Here is a 21,263-nt window from a genome sequence, read left to right as displayed (position 1 = left end):
GGAAATAGGTTGAGCAGTGATGTGATAATTACACTCTCCTCTGTACACACATACACAAGCTTATTATGCTTATCCTTTTTCTCTGCCACAGATGTGCAACATCCCCTACCTGAGCACACAACTTGACCTGCTGCTGACTCTGAGAGAGCTCCCGACCGCCATGAACGACCTGCAGCCTGTGAGTTCACTCGATCACCCTTGCCAAAGTCAAATCACACGTTGAGCTCTTTTGAAATCCACGTTAAAGGATAATCAGGGATTTACTTTTTAAACACTTTATACACGTCAGAAATAATTGCTGAAAATATTTGAAAAGACTGAAGTGTGTAGTGCTGAATTGTGGAGTTAGACTTCAATTGTTTTTCTTCACTTCTGTGTTTTCTGCAGGACTTAAATGATGTCTTGATGATATGATGGAGTCATACTAGAATGACCTCTCCGCTAACATTATATAAGAAGTAGAGCGCCTCAGCATCAGCTGGCTGTGTAGTCTGTTGTTAGCTAACGGCAGCATGCATTAATGTATGCTGCAGTCACAACAGTAGATGTAAACTCTCCGCGCAGACAGAAAGATGTACACTTAACTATAAGATATTCTAAGTTAGCAGAGCAGTGCCTTTTGATAATGGCATTGTCTGTGCACCGAGCTTTATTAATATAAATGTCTCCCAGACACACATCTGTGGTCTTACTGAAGTCTTTAGCTGTTATCTGCCCTGAGGATGTAGCAGCCCTGTAGCTCAGTTGCACCTATGGGGGGGGGGGGCGCTGCTGTTAAGCCGTTGCTGTCCATAATTCTTTTAGGAGTAGTGATTCTCAATCCATTTTTGTTCTTCATAGATTGTACACTGGCGAGGAAAATGCTAGGTAGAGACAGCTGATGAAGAGTTAGCCTTAGCTTAGCCTTTTAGCCTCTTAGCCCTCTTCAGCGTTTCAGAGCAGAGAAAACTGCTTATTTTCCGACAATTTTGAAACCTAATCTTATATACTTGACGATTTATTTTCATTTAAATTTGTCTCAGTGCTTAATAAGACATTTTTCTGTAGTGTGAAAACTCCGAAGACATATTTATTATCGCTTTATGCTGCCTTTAAAGTTTCCCCCAGTCCTACAAGCTATAAAAAAAAAAAGATAAAGCAGAGCCTCCACACACAGCACACCATGATGGGGACAAACTGTCATTTAATTCATGAAAGCTTTTCCCCCTTCAGTTTGAGGTTTATGTTTGAAGTGGTGGCTGAAGCGGTTTCTATTCTATTTGGTGGATGGTTAAGAGTCTTGAAAACAGAAAGGCATGAGAGGCACTTACGACACCTCTCTTCATTTGACAGAGAAGAAAAGATGTGTCTTAATCAAATCAAGCTCTATCTTCCTGTAGGTGGTGTAAAGCATACAAAGTTTTTTTTTTTTTTTTTTTTACCTTTATCAGAGCTGGAGAGAAATATTAATTTAACATCATTCAACAAACGCCTGGACTCGCTTTAAAAGACACGCTTAAATTAATACAGGTATAATCAACTCGGAAGAATATGCAAAAATATGGATTATTATTAGTTTCTTTTAGCGTCTTTCTTAACCCTTTCTCACGGTCACAGGCTTGTGCAGTATGAGAAATTTGAAGTCCATCATTACTCTGACTAATCGTTAACACTCTTATAGAGGATAGTTGTTTATTGGCATTTAGGACTGCAGGGTGGGAAGATATTGCAGTCAGACAAGAATACCTTCTAGCTCCTTGTTTTTTTAGTTTATTTTTATTTTTTTATATGTGATTCTCTCAAGCTTCTGTTTCTTTCAGCATCAGTGCTTCAGTCCTAATCTCTTGTCTGCTGACTGCCTGAGAATGAAGAGAAACAATGGATAAGAGTGATGGCAGCGTAATCCTTGACTGCGACTGTAATTTTTTTCTTTGTCTAAAAACACAGAGACAAACATATTTTGTGGAGATTAGCGATTTCATTAAGTTTCAATTTACTCTCGGCTCTTTCTTTCAATTGTTGTGTTTTTTAAAATATTTTATTTCCACTGTGTTGTATTTTGGATTTATTATTCATTTTTCAATCAGTCATTTGGTATTTGTGTTAAGGCGTCCTAATCTAATCTATAGTCCACAGTGTAGTGTGTGCCACTGTCTCATAATACAATGTGTTCAATCATGGAGAGTTTATGGTATTTTCTGCTACAGAATATTGATCCTCCAACACAACAGATGTCTTAAGGCTCCAAAATTAAGGAGGATTTACTCGCCACCTGACAGAAATGACTTGAGGAGACACAAACGGAGGAGTCACCACCTGGGGGAATATTTCTCGCCTATAGTGTGCCTGCTAGTGCTAAGTTTCACTGCCAGGATGACAGGTTTTACTCTGCATTGTGGACCTGGCTCCTTCTTTAAACTGTTTGATGTGCTCTGTGAGCAACCATCTCTAAATATAAATAAGAGAGTCAAAGAAACAGATATCCGAAGTCAGTGGTGCAGATGACAGGAGAGCTCTGGCCGGGGGAGGCATCTCTTAAAGCTGTGATGTACTGGATGTTAGAAAACAAACAGTGCTAGTTCAGCAGTTTCAATTAAAGCCAGAATTATAATACATGTACAGTAGCATCTGTAAATGTAATAGATGTATAGTTAACAAGGAGAGCAGTTTAAATCAAGTCCCTAAATAAAGAGCATTAAAGGGGAAATTAATATGAGCACAAATAAGGTCATTTGGAAATGTAAACATGTTTTATATGAGGGGCAGGGTTAGCTAGTTGCCCCATATCTCTAATCAAGAAGGAGAGATCAATTGGAAGTTTACAACAATATCATTTTTTGAAGATAGGAGATGGGACAGGATTCCCTCCGAGACACTGGTGTTAGTGGTTGATGGAAACCTTTGAAAGAGTCTCTCTGGATATCATTGAGGTCATGCTGGTGTTGGGTTGCACAATAGTAGCTCTAAAAGACTTGCAGAGGGGTATAGTAGGACTGATTAGCTTCAGAGACATGGATAAAAAGATAACTGACCAGGTTTGGTGACGTCAGAATTGTGAATAAATTACTTTAGTACTTTATTTGTACTCGAGGGGAAATTGGTTGTGCAGCAGTGTAGCAGCGAGGATAAAAACACAAAGCACACAATCACAACATATAAATATAAAAACATCAAAAGAAAATGAAAGGATTTCGACAGCATTGGGAAAGTGGAAGTGACAGGGAGAAGTAGAACAGGAGGAAATTCACCCATAGTGGAATAAAGGCAGAACGCCAGGGAAGAGATCTTCCTTCTTGAACCTTCGCCAGAGCTTCGTGTACACACCCCTGAGTTCAGGATGAGTCATCAAAAATGTGTTAACGTTGCACAGGAAGCCAGACGAGAGGCGCTTTGATAGAAAAATCCTATAAAATAAATAAAATAAAAGCCTGCTGAACTGAACAATTACTACAGGGACACAGGTATAACTTAAATGGTTTTTTTTGTAATAGTACAAAACCTCTAAAAGCAGGTGACATGACATCATCGACTGTTTCAATCACAGCACCGATTAAAAGGTTTGGACTATCCGGTGCTGTATGTTTAACATTCGTGTTGTCCTCCCGGGTCAAATTGGCCCCGTCTGTTTTGGCTGTTCCTTCTTTCCTCCCTTCCTCTTTTCCTTTCTCCCTCCTCCCTCCCTTCCTTCCTTCCGTCTGTCCTTCCTCCCTCCTTTCTTCCTTCCTTCCTCCCTTTTTTCTTCTGTCTTTCCTTCCTCCCTTCCTCTTTTCCTTTCTCCCTCCCTCCCTCCTTCCTTTTTTCCTCCCTCCGTCCTACCTTCCTTCGTCCTCCCTTCCTTCTTTCCCTTCCTCCCTCCCTTCTATCCTCTCTCCCTCCTCCCTTCCTTCTTTCCGTCTGTCCTTCCTTCCTCCTCCCTTCTTTCCTCTCCTTCTTTCCTTCCTTCCTCCCTACCTCTTTTCCTTTCTCCCTCCCTCCTTCCTTCCTTCTTTCCTTCCTTCCTCTCTTCTTTCCTTCCTTCCCTCCTTTCCTTCCTTCTTCCTTCCTCCCTCCTTTCCTTCCTTCTTCCTCCTTCCTCCCTCCCTCCTTTCCTTCCTTCCTCCTTTCCTTCCTTCCTCCCTCCTTTCCTTCCTTCTTCCTCCTTTCCTCCCTCCCTCCCTCCCTTCCTTCCTTGACTGGAGGACAACAGGAGGGTTAATAGAAATTTCATTAGTTTTCCACAGATGGTCTTGTGCAAAGCCTGTTTGTATAATGTAGCTGAATATCTGCTCTCTCTTCTCTTTAATTGAGACTGTCCCACTGGAAGGTTTTTTGGGAAGTAATTCTTAAAACAGGAGCATATGGTTGGGAGTGTTGTTACTGGCTGGCATGGACCTAATTTGGAAAAGCTTAGTCTTTGTCAAGGACTACGATTCCCATATCATCAGCTCCCCTTTTCCTCCAACACACCATTGGCAAAACCTGAAGCCCCAATGTAATTTTTTTTTTCTCCTGTTTTTCAGTATGTCTATCCATATTCAACAGGATATGTTCACTGCTGGTTAAACAGGGAAATTGTGTGATATTCTAGAGGGATACTTGTACTTGACACAATTGCATACCAAGTAATATTCTTGCCAAACAACAAGGCCTGGATTATTCATCTTATGAGGTCAAGTGAGGTGTTATGAGATGACTGTTTATCATTATAATGTAAAATACTAAAAGCCTGGAGTTATTTTTGTCTGCACAGAGAACCCTCAAACAAGCTTCAGCCTTATTACGTAAATTTCACAAAGTCGCCGTGTGGAGAAATGAATGCGAGAGTCGGTCCGCTGTCGGATTACAAAAACAAAATGACTTTGCTCCTGTGCCCCTGTGTTTGTCTTCCAGCTGATTAACCAGAAGATCAGAATGTGCACGCAGCTGTACTACTGCAGGTCATTTGTTTCCGTGCTGGAGTACCTCCTCGCCATTGGCAATTACCTCAACGAGAACGCCGGAAAAGGAAAGGCCAAGGGATTCCGCCTCTCCTCCTTAACTAAAGTACGACTCCACCGCTGTTGCCTGATGTTTGATTGAGTTGTGGCGCTAGGCTAATAACACTACTCATTGATATACACAACAGAGCTTCTCTGCATATTCTTTCAATTTTGTCCTGACTGAGGTTCATTTTCTGGTCTTTCTGTGACTCGCAGCATATGAAACTTTGCACTTTGGCCTCTAGTTTAATCTCTAAAGTTAACTATCATTAACTGCAGTGGGGAAAAATGCTTATTAATTTCATGCAAAATTCAGATGGGAATAATTTTGCCTATCAGTTTAAAAGGATGCATCATGCACATTTACAGTACGTGTCTACATTTATATTCTAGGGCTGTACTAATATGATTTACAGTCTTATCTTATACTGGCTCTTTGTGCAGCTTCTCAGTTTAGCCTCTGTCTGAAACCATTTTAGCTCTTTAAGGTTCTCCTACCAATAAGCCCACTCTGTTCTGATTGGTTAGCTGCTGGAAACTGTCCCTCAGCAGACTTCAAGTGGTTTGGGAGGTGAGGTTAACAAACAGTAGTAGTAGTTGGATTTCACTTCTCAGATACATTTGTTCATGTTCAAGCCCAAATCCAACCTGAAATATACAAACAACCCATGCAACAACCTTATCAACAAAGGCTACAGAAGGGACAGCCGTTTGTGGGCATGCATGAACAATCTGACCTCAATTTGAGGAGGAAGTTTTGTAACTTTAACCATGTTTGACATCTAACATCATAGCAGCATAAAAATAACCGAAAATCACACAAAGCATGATATGTCCCCTTCGAAGCTCACCAAATAAAAAGTTACACCTTTCTTTAATCTGTTCAGTACCCAAAGTGTGAAAACTACGATTATTTCTTGGCTGGAACCAGTAACTTCCTGTCGGCCTGGCACCCTCACATTGACAACAAGAATTCATGAAGTTATTGGTCCGAGCCCAAAGATGTATTAAGAGAACTGGATACAGAACTGCTGCTCAGCTTGCTGCCAGTTTTTTTATTGTGGCCGCTGGCACTCTTTTTGTGCTTCTCCCCTGTGGCCTAAAAAGCATTTTCCACATTGACTACTATTATAAAAGAGACTTCTGTCAAACTCAAACAACTGCAAATAAGGTCAATTATTAATCTTTGTATTATGAATGTTTAATCCATTAAGACTTTATAAACGTAGGCTTTCCTTGAGCTTAGAAAAGTAAAAAACATAGAGGAAGAAAACATTTTCTCATGCATCAAGTGAGCAATTTACATTCAATTGAATATGTGCCATTTTTGAGTCCGGTATCCACTTAAGATAAGATTTTCCTTTATTAGTCTCATGATGGAGAAATATATAGTACTGCAGCAGCAAAGTGGATATTGAAAATAGAAGAGCAACAATAAAAAAGAATAAAGAACAATAAATAATAAGTATAAAAGCAGTAAAAAACAATAGTAGTAAGAAAAATATAATAAAAATAATAGTAACATTATGTACATGAGTAATATTGGTGTGGAGTGATAATATACCTGAGTTGATATTTTTATTGCACAGATTTAAAGCAGGGGGGAAAAAGTATATATTGCACAGTTGAACTGAAATTAGTAGTATACCTGAAATACTAATATTGCACAGTAGTGAACATTAAAAAGTGCAGTTTGTCTAATTGTCCAGGTTGGCGGTAGTTTAAGGGTTAATGCTGATTGTACAGTCTGACAGCTGCAGGGAGGAAGAACCTGCGATATCGCTCCTTCACACACTTTGGGTGAAGGAGTCTGTCGCTGAAGGAGCTCTGCAGTGCAGTCAGAGTTTCCCTCGGGGGGGGGGGGGGGGGGGGGGGGGGGGGGGTCGGGTCGCTGTTCATCAGAGAGGACAGCTTGGCCCCATCACTCTCCTCTCTCCCACCACCATCACCAGGTCGAGGTTGCATCCCAGGACAGAGAGCTGGACTTGTTTATCAGTTTGTCCAGCCTCTTCCTGTCCGCAGCTGAGATGCTGCTGCCCCAGTAGACCTCCCAGTAAAAAACATAGTCCTGTACACAACCCCTGTAAAAGTACATGTTGTTTTCACACTTTTTGCACATGTTTTTTGCATAGATTAATGGAAAAAAAAGATTAAAGTGTTTTAATTAGCAAGCTTTAGAAGGGATGGTGGATTTAGTTACTTTTAGATGCAGCCAGCAGCCAACTATTTCCCTCTGTTTCTATTCTTTATGCTAAGCTAAGCTAACTGGCTATATTTACCAGAAATATACCTGATATCCATCTTCCCATCCTGGCAAAAAAAGTGCATTGTTTAACTATTACTTTAAATTACTTTTAGTAGAAGTTGGATAGTTGTGTTTTCTATTGTCAGAGGTTTTTTCCCATATCAGGGTTTTTTCCTGCATACCTCTGAATTTAATTTGAGCCACAGTGTTTTGTGTGCAAGTCTCACTTCTGGGAAGGTTTAAGGGGCAGTGCTCCTGGCACAGACGTAAAAATGTCCTCTGCTCCATTTAATGAAGCCGGGGCCTCTTGTTCCCTCAGAGGTGTTTCCACATCTAATTGAGGAGAGTAAACGGTTGCTGCTCAAGACAGACTCTAATCAAATTAATGGCTGACTGCTCGCAAGAAAAATGCACCGAGGTTATCTCAGATCTTTTTTTGGTTCTTGTTTTTTTTTTTCACTAGTGAGCATCAATACTTGGTGGCTGTCTTGTATATGTAGTCCTCGGAGGCTGGCCTAGCCCTTAAATTCATAAACAACATAACCTAGAAAAAGACTATGAGTGCCTATCACAGGATTAAGAGAGAGGTCCCTCCTGCATTTCAATTATGTGGCAACATCAAGTGCAACAAGGTTTGCATTTTAAGAGTCGTCATTACAATTTTATTCAAATAAATATAATATAATATATATAATAATAGCCGGGAGTTAATGCTGCTACTGTTGCTGCTAGTATCTCTACAACTACTAACTAAACTAACTAAAAATAGATCAGTTTAAAAAATACAACACTCGATTCAACAGTTTGGATTTCAGTCACAAGATTCAATACCAGTACTTCAGCGCTGTCACCACAAGGTATCAGCAATGTTATTAAACTAAAAATCCAAGGTAAACTTTTGTTGGAAAAATGAATACACAACACAATAGAAGTGTGAAAAAAAAAACTCCCTATAGGTGTAAACAGAATGTGCTATTCTTTGAGTGGCCTTCAGTAAGGAAGCTGCCTTTTTTTATCAGCGGCGCACACAGGCGTAGATATACTGTACACCTGTACTATGTCTTCCTTCCTTTCATTTATACGTCCTTGTGCTGTGTGGCAGGGGACCACAGGTTTGCGCAGGCTGTGCCCTTTTCTTCTTTTTTTCCTTTTTTTTTTTTCTTTGTTAATTGTGTGTTTTCTCCATCCTCAGCTCTCGCAGCTCCGTGGGAGAGACAGAAAGTTCACCTTGCTGCATGCCCTTGTGGAGCAGATCATGTTGCATGAACCGTGCTTAGCCACTTTTACCCAGGAGTTGGCAGAATTTGAAACTGTCCCGGGAGGTATTTGCTAATCAAGATTTGATCAAAGCTGGAAAAAAAAAAAAAATCTGTGTGGTATTTTTTCAATTGAGGTTAGTTAAGTGAGACGTGTGGATTTTCTGTGTGTGTGTCATTGTGTGTTTTTTTCTTTCTCTGTTTTGGACAGCTTCCATCAAAGGCCTGACCGCAGAAGTAGATGGTAAGTAGATCACATTTTACTACTGCGGCCAAAGACTGTTGGTCTTAAATCTGCTGAGATCACTGTAATACTGACCCTTGTTTTTTTGTTTTTTTTGTGGCAAGGCAAGTTATTTGTGAGGAGGTAACAGCAGTGTAATAACAACATTTACGAGATCTTCCTGTAATTGAAGTTTCAGTATACTTTGGTGAAATACACATTGTCAAGGGAGTATATGGGCTCCATCCAATATATTGTCTATATGATGCCTTACAAGCACAAATACGGCACTTCACAGGATCACACAGGAGACAACATCTGATTTAAAGCAGCTATTTGCTTCAGTGGTCAAATATGATGGATGGTAACCAAGGTGTGTGTGTGTGTTTGTGTTATTTCAGTCCTGAAGAATGAACTGCAGAAAGTCGTCCAGTATAGAAAAACCTCCAAGAAGAGAAACGGTGGAGCTCAACATCCAAACTTCTCCAAAGACCTGAAGGTAAAGCAGTTATGCATTTAACTAAAGGTACGGTTTACATCAGCTAGTTTATCTCCTTCTTCTCTTTTTATTGGAGCATTGCTGTCATTTACAGAGCAGGGTCGTAGAGACAAATATGAGTAAATTATTTGGATAGGAACAGATAATTTGCATGATCTGGAAATCTGGATTTGTTGCCCCTCCCACTGACCTGACGCCTTACCTCATCCTGCAGCCGATTCACATAGAAAGCGTTTTTCATGTTGCACCAAACAGATAAATGTATTAAATGTGTCAATCCATACTGAGACACACAGATATCTACTTAACTATCCTGCTATTTATATGTTCTGAACTTACTAATGGTATCTATGTGGATTGATCAAGATTCCCAGTGAGACACAATCTCTCCCCTTGGGGACAATAAAGTAATCCTGTCTTATTCCACTATAGGAAGATTCCCCTCGCCTGCGTTGAGGGGGGGGAAATAAAACCAGTGAATCATTAAATAGAAACAATTAAAAAAACAACAACATATAATTGATCATTTCTTCCTGTGGAGCCTTCATGACAAGTATTTTTTCTCAGCACCTTTCTGCTGTCAGTCAGCCTGGTGACAGCTCGGCAGTCGTCCTCTCAAGCTCCTCAAAAGCTGCTGCTGACAGACAGACGGCCAAATGCAGGTCTGAATCTGTGTGGATTGAACGGACAGAGCGCTTCGACATGCCACTCATGTCTCGCTTTTTTGAATTAAACTGGATCTTAATAGTCGTGGCAGGAACTCTGATCTTTGCTTAAAGCCAAAAAGTAATCCAGGTGATTGTTGTTTGTACTGAACAAACAGGAACCGCTAGTAGCCAAAGAAGCATGACTTTCAATTATGCTAATTTGTTCATTCAGTTGTCATCTACTCTCATCCCAATTTGTGTTTATATTAACAACCTCATCAAAACACTGCTCTATAGTTCAACATCACTAGTGGTCAAAAACTCCAATATATACATTTAATAATATAAATGCTTTGTTTGGTCAGTTTTTTTCACTTTTAAAGGAGTAATCTGACATTTTTGGAAATATTTGCCTTCCTGCTGCAAGTTAGATGTATGCTAATTTTGTAGCCAGGAGTCGATTATCTTCATTTAGCTTCATCTTATTTAATCTGCACTCACACAGAAATGTAAAAAAGTGAAGTTGTGGTCGAGCCAGTCCAGCTGTTTCACCCTGCTTACAGATGTTTTGCTTGGCTAAGCTCATTGACTCCTGGACTCCTTGCTGGAGCTTCTCATACAGACATGAAAGTGGTAAACATTTTAACATCTAACTCTGGACAGGAAGGTGAATCAAGGCTGCATTAGTACCCCAAAGGGCCCCATGGCACTGAAACACACGCCACCCATTCTGATTGGATAACGCTGCTGTTGGGTGGAAACCTTGTAACTCCATATTTCATTTTGGGCGTACCAGGCGTCTGAGAGCGACCACAATTATCAACCTCAAGAGATTGATTTTTTTTTTTGAAGTTGTCATCACTGAGGGCCCCTTTCTGCTCAAGGGCCCCTGGGCATTTAATCAGATTGCCCGTATGGTAGATCCAACCATGATGTGAATAAACATACTTCAAAATTCTTCCTAGATTTTGCTTCACAAAACATGACGGAGTAATTTAAACATACAAATTATAGAGCGGCTTTATTATAACTTTGGACATGTTTCCTTATTCAAGTAAATGGGTTAAGTGTGTCAAAACCTTTGACCGGTACTGTACCTATATTCATATATATATATATATATATAACTATTATTATCATCTAATGTCTTAATGTAGGTAATGCAGAGTTTAACCCCTGAATATATGAAAAAATAAGTCAGAAAAATCTATTTAACAGTGATTTTCAGTTTGATAAATGGCTGTACGAATGAATGAATGTATGAATGAATGAACCCAATTACCAGAGTTCCTTGTGCTCTTCTCTATTCCCTAGATGGCAATTGAGAAATACAACACGGATCTTTCGGCTCTGACAAAGACGTGTGAGGAGATGAAGAAACTCTACTCTGTCATACTGGTAATCCCTGAGTTATTATTCCAATATCTCTTTTGTACATCCTTGGAGATGGATGACTCTCTGTTCCAGTTATGTCTAGATCGCCCTCTTCAATTATTTGTCATCTTATCTCCTCACCCTACAGCGAGAGAGTACATATATTTCAAAAGAAGTCCCCCAAGGTTACTTCCTTCTCACCGGGTGTCCTTGAGGGCTTACTTGAGGATATAACGCATCTGATATACAGCGCATAGCCGTTGCTTCCACATCATTTAACACCAAGCTCCGCTGATTTGCTGCTCTGAAATATGTTGTACCTTTTTTTTTTTTTTTTTTTTGGATAATTTCTTCAGGATTAGTGAACAATTGCCGCTGTCGCCAGAAAGTGTGAGAGACAAGTTCATCCTGACCCTTAATGTGTGGTGTGTCATGTCGATGAATGGGCCACAAAAGATTAACAATGAGCGTGTAACAAGAACACCCCTGCTGGGTTTCTGATGTGTAAATGTAGTGGAGTCACAAGGACACATACCTCAAAGGTTTTGGTTTATTGCTTTTGTGGAGAGGTAGGAAGGAAGGAAAGAAAGGAGTAAGGAGGGAGGGAGAAAGGAGGAAGGAAGGAAGAAAAGAAAGGAGTAAGGATGGAGGGAGGAAGGAAGGAAGGAAGTTAAGGAGGAAGAAAGGAAGGAAAGCAGGGTGTAAGGAAGGGAGGGAGGAAGAAGGAAGGAAGGAAGGAGGGAGGAAGGAAGGAAGGAAAGGAGTAAGGAGGGAGGGAGGAAGGAAGGAAAGGAGTAAGGAGGGATGAAGAAAGAAAGAAAGAAAGAAAGAAAGGGAGGGAGGAAGGGAAGGAAGGAATGGAGGAAGGAGGGTTAAAAAAAATGTAGTGGAGTCACAAGGACACATACCTCAAAGGTTTTGGTTTATTGCTTTTGTGGAGAGGTAGGAAGGAAGGAAAGGAGTAAGGAGGGAGGGAGGAAGGAAGGAAAGGAGTAAGGAGGGATGAAGAAAGAAAGAAAGAAAGTAAGGGAGGGAGGAAGGGAAGGAAGGAATGGAGGAAGGAAAGACCCAGGAGGACAACAGGAGGTTAAAAAAAATGTAGTGGAGTCACAAGGACACATACCTCAAAGGTTTTGGTTTATTGCTTTTGTGGAGAGGTAGTTCATGTTTGGAGGGAACTTTTTTCCGGTCAGTGACATCTCATTTTAACCCTCCTGTTGTCCTCGAGTCAAGGAAGGAAGGAAGGAAAGATGGAAGGAAGGAAGGAAAGGAGTAAGGAGGGAGGGAGGAAGAAGGAAGGAAGGGAAGGAGGAAGGAATGGAGTAAGGAAAGGAAGGAGGGAGGAAGGAAGGAAGGAATGGAGGAAGGAAGGACAGAAGGAAGGAGGAAGGAAGGAAGGAAAGGAGGAAGGAAGGAATGGAGGAAGGAAGAAAGGAAGGAATGAAGGAAGGAAGGAAAGGTGGAAGGAAGGAAGAAGGAAGGAAAGGAGGGAGGGAGGAAGGAAGGAAGGAATGAAGGAAGGAATGGAGGAAGGAAGAAGGAAGGAAAGGAGGGAGGAAGGAATGGAGGAAGGAAGGGAGGAAGAAGGAAGGGAGGAAGGAAAGAACGGAGGAAATAAGGGAGGAAAGAAGGAAAGAATGGGGAAAGGAAGGAATGTAGGGAGGAAGGAAAGGAGGAAGGAAGGAATGGAGGAAGGAAGAAGGAAAGAAAGGAGGGAGGAAGGAATGGAGGAAGGAAGAAGGAAGGACAGAAAGAAGGGAGGAAGGAAAGAACGGCGGAAATAAGGTAGGAAAGAAGGAGGAAGAAAGGAAAGAAGGAAGGACAGAAGGAAGGAAGGGGAGGAAAGAAGGAACAGTCAAAACAGACGGGGTCAATTTGACCCGGGAGGACGACACGGAGGTTAAATATACTAGCAACATGTTACATTGCCTTCATTCATACTTGCAGTATTTATGATTTAAGCGCTCTATAAATAATGATCATCTTTAATGAGTTTATCTGAGAAGCAAACTTGATTTTTAAGCTTTTGTCCCCCAACCAGATGTCTCCTAAAGAAAACTCTGTCACATATATAATCAGGTTTAGTGGAGGCACCGGTCCCTGTATATCCTTTCCTCACACCGTCTATAAAGAAAGAACATTTTCTTTGCTCACTTACCTGGTTAGATTAAGTTTACTGAGCTCAAGCCCACTTCTGACACATTAACAGGTGCTATGTCTTTTGTTATAGAGTCTCCTTCAAAAACAATCAATACAAAAGTAGTACCTATTTTTTTTCACCTTTCTCCATGTTTCTGTGGACAATCTATCATCATAGAGCCCACTTACCCTTCTTGCTGTGTTTGAGCGCTGAGTTATGACAGGGTCAGCAGTGAGCTTTAGCCCTAGTAGGGAGTGGTGTTATATACTCTATACTAAGCCCATCAATTAGATTCTTCTGCACTTCACATAACTTTTCCAACTCACACATGAATACAGTCAATCTGCTATGAAGTTAGTTCATATATCAAATATTCAAGGTTTTTCTCTGATTCTCAATCGTAGTCATGTTTGCACCTCCCAGTTTTGTTTCTGACTCTTTTCAGTGAGGAATTTTCTGATGTTATGTTCAGACCAAACACAAAGCAAAGTCTTCTGTGTGGCGTGATTATGAACAAGGTCAACATACAGATGTGAATAGACACAAGTATGAATCTGTGGGAGATAAACAATGTTTGAACTTGAGGAAACAATTTGATCAGATCTTGAGACTTAATGAAGGTACTTCATAGATTCTCTGAGAGGCGAAGGTTAAAAGAGAGAGACTGGAGTTCTTGGTGAGTTCTGAGTTCAGTCATGAAACTGAATATCAAACAGATCTGGTCGGTGCTTTCTGTTACTAGCGGGGTCAGCCATATTTTCCCACAGGCCTATGTTCCCCCATTTTTATAAGACATTTTCCTCCCATCAAAATTAGGCCCTATGTTTCCTCAGACCTACAATCCCACAGCACAGGTATGGCCATTCCCTAATGCACATAACGTGTTATTGTTTTTCATCTATGAAAATGCTTGAAAGACAAGTGAAATTCTTTATTTTATTATTAAACTGTGGGAACGTATGGCTGAAGGAACATATGGCGCTTTTCCACTATACAGTTCTAGCACGACTCGACTCGTTTATTTTTTTACGTAGGGAAAGTACCTGGTACCTGGTACTTTTTTACTACCTGCTCTGCCGAGGTTCCAAGCGAGCTGAGCCGATGCTAAATGTGACGTCAACAGACTGCCGGCCACTGATTGGTCAGAGTGTTGTCGCTGGAAGAGTCATGAGACGTCCGACACAAGAATCAAACCCGGCATTTTTAAATACCGGTAACAGCGTTACAACCATACGGCTCAATTTTCTTGCTTTGTGTGAGACAGAAAGCCTCATACAGCAGCAAGTACACCACTGCCTCCATGTCCTCCATTGTTTATGTGTTTTGCGTATAAAACAAAGTCACGGCAGTTTCGTGGAGCCGTGCTATGACGACCCCGCCCACGTTGAGTAGGTACTTTTTTTGTAATGGAAAAGGTCTGTTCTGGCACCGTGCCGAGTCGAGCCGAGTAGTGCTAGAACTGTATAGTGGAAAAGCGCCAATAGAAACACTCCCTTACTAGCTAGCTTACAGCTAATGTACAGTAATTAGCTGTTTTGGGCGAATAAACACAAATCACCCAGCGATCATGCTCATACGGCACCCGAGAGGTGACATGGAGATACATTTCTTTATAAAGCATGTGTCCAAGTTATAAAACATGTGCACTTTATGAATTATCTGTTTATCGGACCACAAATGAGACAAGAATTAGCTTGCTAGCGTGCTATTTCCTAACTGTGGATGCAGTCAGATCAAAGGTCTTTAGTAATGTTAACTTATTGGGATGACAGCAACTACGTAATTCATTATGTGTCAATCTTACCACTCATGAAGTAGATTACCATGAATGACATTAATGGTCCTGATTTGTCTTCTAGCGCCACCATCAGGTCAAACTTTCAAATCGTCCAATAAATGGCCTTTCTACTGTAGCAAACAGTTTGGTTTTTATTCCAATGAGCTTCACATTGCTGCTAACATATTGCTTTTTTCCCCATTAGCTTGGGTTGGTCTGCTTTAGCTGCGGAGCCACTGTGTGATGAAAAGTGTTTCACAGTCTCACAGCTGGGATAGCCATGGCAAGCCTCACTGCTGCAATGAGAGGCCAAAAACATTGTAAAGTGCTTTGTCCATTAAGTTAGTAAGGCGCTAGATATAAGTGCAGTCTATACAGGAAATGAAATGTGATTATCACTGAATTAGTGGTGCTTCGTTAGCAGTGATATTCCTCAAGATCCAACAAGATGTTTAGATATTTTGAGCTATTTTGAGCTATTTTGTGAGTTATTTAGATTTAAAATACTGCAGGGAGGGATAGTACAAGCAGAATAAGCCACAACAAGATGTGAGATGAAGAGCTGCAGATAACAGACTCGTATGCAAACAACACACCTCCAACAGGTAAACAACTTCTTTTAGTTTGCCAGAAAAACACTGATGCACACTCATGTTATGGCTCGCCACTAATACTCCAAAAGCCCTGGAAAAACACTAAAAGCTGGAGACTCTTAGTGGGCATTAAGAAACAGCCCTGCTTTAACCTTTGTGTCGTCCTCCCGAGACAAATTGACCCTGTCTGTTTTGACTGTTCCTTCTTTCCTCCCTTCCTTCCTTCCGTCTGTCCTTCGTCCTTCCTTCTCTCTTTCTTTCGTTCCTCTCTCTTTCCTCCCTTCCGTCCTTCCTTCCTTTCCTTCCTCCCTCCCTTTCTCTCTTCCTTCTTTCCTCTGTCCTTCCTTCCTCCCTTCCTCTTTTCCTTTCCCCCTACCTCCCTCATTCCTTCTTTCCTCCCTCCCTCCTACCTTCCTTCCTTCCTTTCTTGCCTTTCTTCCTTCCTTCCTCCTTTCCTTCCTCCCTTCCTCTTCTCCTTTCCCCCTACCTCCCTCATTCCTTCTTTCCTCCCTCCCTCCTACCTTCCTTCTGTCCTCTGTCCTTCCTTCCTCCTTTCATTCCTTCCTCCCTTCCATCATTCCTTCCTCCTTTCCTTCCTTTCATCCTTCCATCTTTCCTTCCTTCCTTCTTTCCTTCCTTCCTTCCTTGACTCAAGGACAACAGGATGGTTAAAACAGCACAGAAGGCTGGGAGGTGTGGAGGAGAGGAGTGTTACTTGAATGAATACATGATCCAGGATCTGTGAATTTGAAGGCTTATCAGACACCAAAACACCAAACAGAGGTTTATAATACTCACAGAAAGGATTTTACAACTCTGCAAAGGAACTATTTTATCTGCAGTCTCAAAGTAAACTGTAGAATAAACACACACTTGTTACAGAATAATTTGATTGGCCATTGCAGTGCCTTGGTGAAGGAAGGAAGGAAGGAAGGAATGGGGGAAGGAAGAAGGAAGGAATGGAGGAAGGAAGAAGGAAGGAAGGAAGGAATGGAGGAAGGAAGGAAGGAATGAAGGAAGGAAGAAGGAAGGAAAGGATGAAGGAAGGAATGGAGGAAGGAAGAAGGAAGGAAGGAAGGAAAGGAGGAAGGAAGGAAAGGAGGAAGGAAGGAATGGAGGAAGGAAGGAAGAAGGAAGGAAAGGAGGGAGGAAGAAAGGAAGGAATGGAGGAAAGAAGAAGGAAGGAAAGGAGGGAGGAAGGAAGGAAAGGAGGGAGGAAGGAAGGAAAGGAGGGAGGAAGGAAGGAATGGAGGAAGGAAGAAGGAAGAAGGAAGGAAAGGAGGGAGGAAGGAATGGAGGAAGGAAGAAGGAAGGACATAAGGAAGGGAGGAAGGAGAGAACGGAGGAAATAAGGGAGGAAAGAAGGAGGAAGGAAAGAAGGAAGGAAGGAATGGAGGAAGGAAGAAGGAAGGAAGGAAGGAATAGAGGAAGGAAGGGAGGAAGGAAGGAATGAAGGAAGAAGGAAGGAAGGAAGGAATGAAGGAAGGAAGGAGGAAGGAAGAAGGAAGGAAAGGAGGGAGGAAGGAATGGAGGAAGGAAGAAGGAAGGACAGAAGGAGGGGAGGAAGGAAAGAACGGAGGAAATAAGGGAGGAAAGAAGGAGGAAGGAATGGAGGAAGGAAGAAGGAAGGAAGGAAGGAATGGAGGAAGGAATGGAGGAAGGAAGGAAGGAATGGAGGAAGGAAGGAAGGAAGGAATGAAGGAAGAAGGAAGGAAGGAAGGAAGAAGGAAGGACAGAAGGAAGGGAGGAAGGAAAGAACGGAGGAAATAAGGGCGGAAAGAAGGAGGAAGGAAGGAAGGAAAGAAGGAAGGATAGAACACTTGTTACAGAATAATTTGATTGGCCATTGCAGTGCCTTGCTGAATTATATTGTGGTGAAAGCTGAGTCAAGTTCAACTTTATTTTGCTGAGCCACACTTTGTTTTTTGCAGACTGGCCTCATTGAAATGACTAAGAAGGCTGCACTTTTTTTTCCTTCTTCTTCTCCTTTTTACAACAATGCTAAATTCAGTCTGAACTTATATAGTCCCTCTAATATACATCTATTCTTTTGGGACTGGTGCAGATTTAATGCAAGAAATCAACAAAGCATAATGTAATGGCTTTTGTGTGTAATGTTCAGACCTCCATGAGCTTAAAGTAAAACATCCTCAGGATACAATAAATCCTTTATGCAGCTATAATCAAAGTGTTCATATTAACAATGGATCGTATGAATACTTGTATGTAAGAAGCTTTATATTGTCTTTCAACTCATTGTCTTGTTTTTTTGGGCCTGTTCGGGTTAAAAAAGGCTCTAAAAACCAACTTTACACTATCTGCCCTGCATGAAACATGAAACAGACACAGTTAGCGAGTAGTTGATGAACACTGTAGATCAGATAAGTAGTTTAACTGACCAAATAACAGAGCTAAAAAGACTGAATATTTACTTACATTCATCACAAAGCCTAAAACAGATGTACCGATGAGACACAAATCTATCAACCTAAAAAGTGATGATATGTCAATGATGTGTTTACGGCTCTCGCTGCCATCAAATGGCTTAAGATCCGGTTATTGCAACCAGATGTCCTCTTTAGTCCTTATCTTTAACATAAATCACTCTTTCAAGTATTATTGAAAATAGTCTTGCGGTGTAGTGGCTGTAGCCTTTCAGACTGTGACCTTTAACTGTAGTCGTCCCCCTCAGGCCACGAGATATGTTTTTAATCACCAGGCAGGCAGCAGGGCAAAAATGCATGATTATCCCCCCTGCATGTTTATTTTTCAACACATTTGAAAGGTTGCTTTTTCTGTTGTAGCATCCCAATCTAGTCATTATGTGTCTTTTTTCAGATATGAGATCACAGTACAATCCAGCATCATTCCTCCAAGTATAGTTAAAAATCAGACCAGTGATGTGTCAAGAATCCTCAAGCCTCACCTGCGTCCCTAACCTCCTCCCCTGATTTCACTGTGTGGGGACCCAGTTCTGATATTGTGTGTGTGTGTGAAACCTCCTGAATATACAATAAAGCCCTTCAGTAGCATCGGAGAAAATGATTGAGACTGACTGTGCTGTGGTGTTGTGTAAAGAAGCAGCAGGTTGGGGAAAAGGTGTCATATTTAGTCACGTCTTGTCACGGAGGTGGAGAATTCATAATGTTGCCCTTAAATTAGCCAACATGAAAATGTATTATACATAGAAGTAGCTCATGAAATTTTGGCGGAGAGGTTTTTTTTTTTTTTTTTGCTATGCTGGAGGCAAGACTTCAAAAACCATTCAAAGTCTACTAAATACAAGGAAACCTTTTATGTTACGTGCTTTGCTTTAATGCAGTTTCGGACATGTTGCGTGCCTGGTATTTAATTTGTAATTTTAAGATGTCATTTTTAAAGATTTGTTTTTTTAAACGTGTTCTTGAATTTTTACTTTACAAAAGCAGAGTATTTTTACATGTCTTCAAACATGTCTGGAGGAGGTCTTAACGCATGTCTGATGCCAGTTTGGAGATGAAGGAGCTCAGAATAACCATAAACCTCACCACCATGGTACAAAACACATGCAACCAGCTCTCAATCTCATTAGCCTTCTTATCCTCATTAGGCACCTGAGGTGGAAACACATTGATTCGTACAGCAGTCACTTCCTTTTTTTGAAGTGTGGTTGTATGTTTGATATTTTGGGCAGAGCAAGCATATAAAAAAAACCCATATAAAGAAATGTTAAACATGCACAGTGAGGTTGATCAACAGGCTGTGAAGATTTCACCACTCAAACAGAGAAATAACAACACTCCTTTTTTTTTATCTCAGTTATAACGTAATATCAGGCTTTTCTGGCATATTGCGCAAAATAATGAGAGAAAAGTGTGCAAACATACTAATTTGCACATTGGATGCAAGAGAGAAAAAAAAAAGAGCAGGTGTTAATGATGAGCTGACAACCCCCTTTCACTTTAAGGGACATTGTTGAGAACAGGTGGCTCACACCTGTGTAAATCTTTCACAAATGTCAGAAGACACATTAATATAGTCGTATTCACTGTAAGCAATTACATCTGGCGCTCGGGGATGTTTCAGTCAGTTTAGGTGTTATCCAATCATTATAAAACCATTCAGTGATTGACTATTTAAGATTCACTAAATATGTATTTGTGATTACTTAAATTCACCTTTGAGGTAAACTAATTAAAAATCTTAAGGAGGATTTAATAATTATACATGTCAGTTAATTTCATAACTGTGTTTTCTCTGTTTGAGGTCATTTAAAAATTAAGATTATGGTAAATATAGTTGTAATTGAACCATGTTTTCATTTTAATCCTATTGAATTATTCTTAATTCAGTCAGAGACACATTGAGGAAATGAGCATTTATGGAAAATAGTTACACATAGACGGAGGAAAAGGATTGTGGTGAAATAAGTAAACCCTCTTAATAAAAGCTTAAATGAGCATTAAATCTCAGTTAAATTAACAAGAGGAGGTTGAGGTGGTGCCGGTGATGAATGTAACAGTGGCTCTGTACAACTTCATGACTATTCATAGATCCTTCCCAATTTTCGAAAGTGCCACATGTGCAAAATCCAGACGTGACAAATTCCAAACCTTTCCTGTCACCTTGATACTTGTTACTAATTACGTGGTGTCGCCGCCACAGCAGGAAATCAGGGATCTCAATTCACACAGACGTATGTAGCTTTGATTGGGAAAGCTTAAATATTTTAAAGACTGTAGTTCAATCAGGAGAGACTCAACTGAAAGAGAGTTACATTTAACCCTCCTGTTGTCCTCGAGTCGAGGAAGGAAGGAAGAAGGAAAGATGGAAAGAAGGAAAGGAGTAAGGAAGGAAGGAAGGAAGGAAAAAAAGGAGTAAGGAGGGAGGAAGGAAGGAAGGAAGGAAGGAAAGGAGGAAGGAAGGAAGGAAGGAAAGAAAAGAGTAAGGAGGGAGGAAGGAAGGAAGAAAGAAAAGAAAGGAGTAAGGATGGAGGGAGGGAGGAAGGAAGGAAGGAAGGAAAGGAGTAAGGAGGAAGGAAGGAAGGGAGGAAGAAGGAAGGAAGGAAGAAAAAGAAATAAGGAGGGAGGGAGGAAGGAAAGGAGTAAGGAAGGAAGGAAGGAAGGGAGGGAGGGAGGGAGGGAGGAACGAAAGAAAGAAAGAAAGAAAGAAAGAAAGAAAGAAAGAAGGAACAGTCAAAAGAGATGGGGTCAATTTGACCCGGGAAGACGACAGGAGGGTTAAAGAGTAATTAAATACAGTTATTGGACATAAACTGCATGACAGGAAAAGCTGAAGAAATATTTGAGGAGTTTGAGCGATAACCAATCACGATCAAGACTCTTGTAGTTTGTGGTTCTGCACAGCTCCACATGGTCTGCGTGGTGCATTCAAGGAACGTCTGAAAACTCAGCTCTTCTGTGAACATCTCAACACTTCAGGCTCTTTAACTTTTTAGCACTTTGTTGATTGTTGCACTACTTTTTTTGTTGTTTATTGTATTTCTTATGCACTTTTGTACTCCCAGTTGTTCCTTACTTTAAGAAATAAACCCATTTTCTCTTATTGCACTTGTACCGAGTCATCTACTATT

At 40.8% G+C, this 21,263-nt stretch overlaps 1 protein-coding gene across 1 annotated transcript in view; it reads left to right on the top strand.

Annotated features, from left to right (window-relative positions):
* The window catches only part of LOC133987725 (uncharacterized), a 46,531-nt gene that overhangs the window by 23,831 nt on the left and 1,437 nt on the right, over positions 1-21,263 (top strand). Inside the window, exons 11-16 of the mRNA XM_062427169.1 lie at positions 92-178; positions 4,849-5,001; positions 8,375-8,504; positions 8,650-8,682; positions 9,063-9,160; positions 11,122-11,205. Of these exons, the coding sequence (XP_062283153.1) occupies positions 92-178; positions 4,849-5,001; positions 8,375-8,504; positions 8,650-8,682; positions 9,063-9,160; positions 11,122-11,205 (585 nt within the window). The remainder of the gene's footprint in view (positions 1-91; positions 179-4,848; positions 5,002-8,374; positions 8,505-8,649; positions 8,683-9,062; positions 9,161-11,121; positions 11,206-21,263) is intronic.

This window comes from Scomber scombrus, chromosome 10 (genome assembly GCF_963691925.1).
Source record: "Scomber scombrus chromosome 10, fScoSco1.1, whole genome shotgun sequence".
NCBI classification, from domain to species: domain Eukaryota; kingdom Metazoa; phylum Chordata; class Actinopteri; order Scombriformes; family Scombridae; genus Scomber; species Scomber scombrus.
Note: the sequence above shows the minus strand (reverse complement) of the source record. Positions and strands in the feature narration are given on the sequence as shown.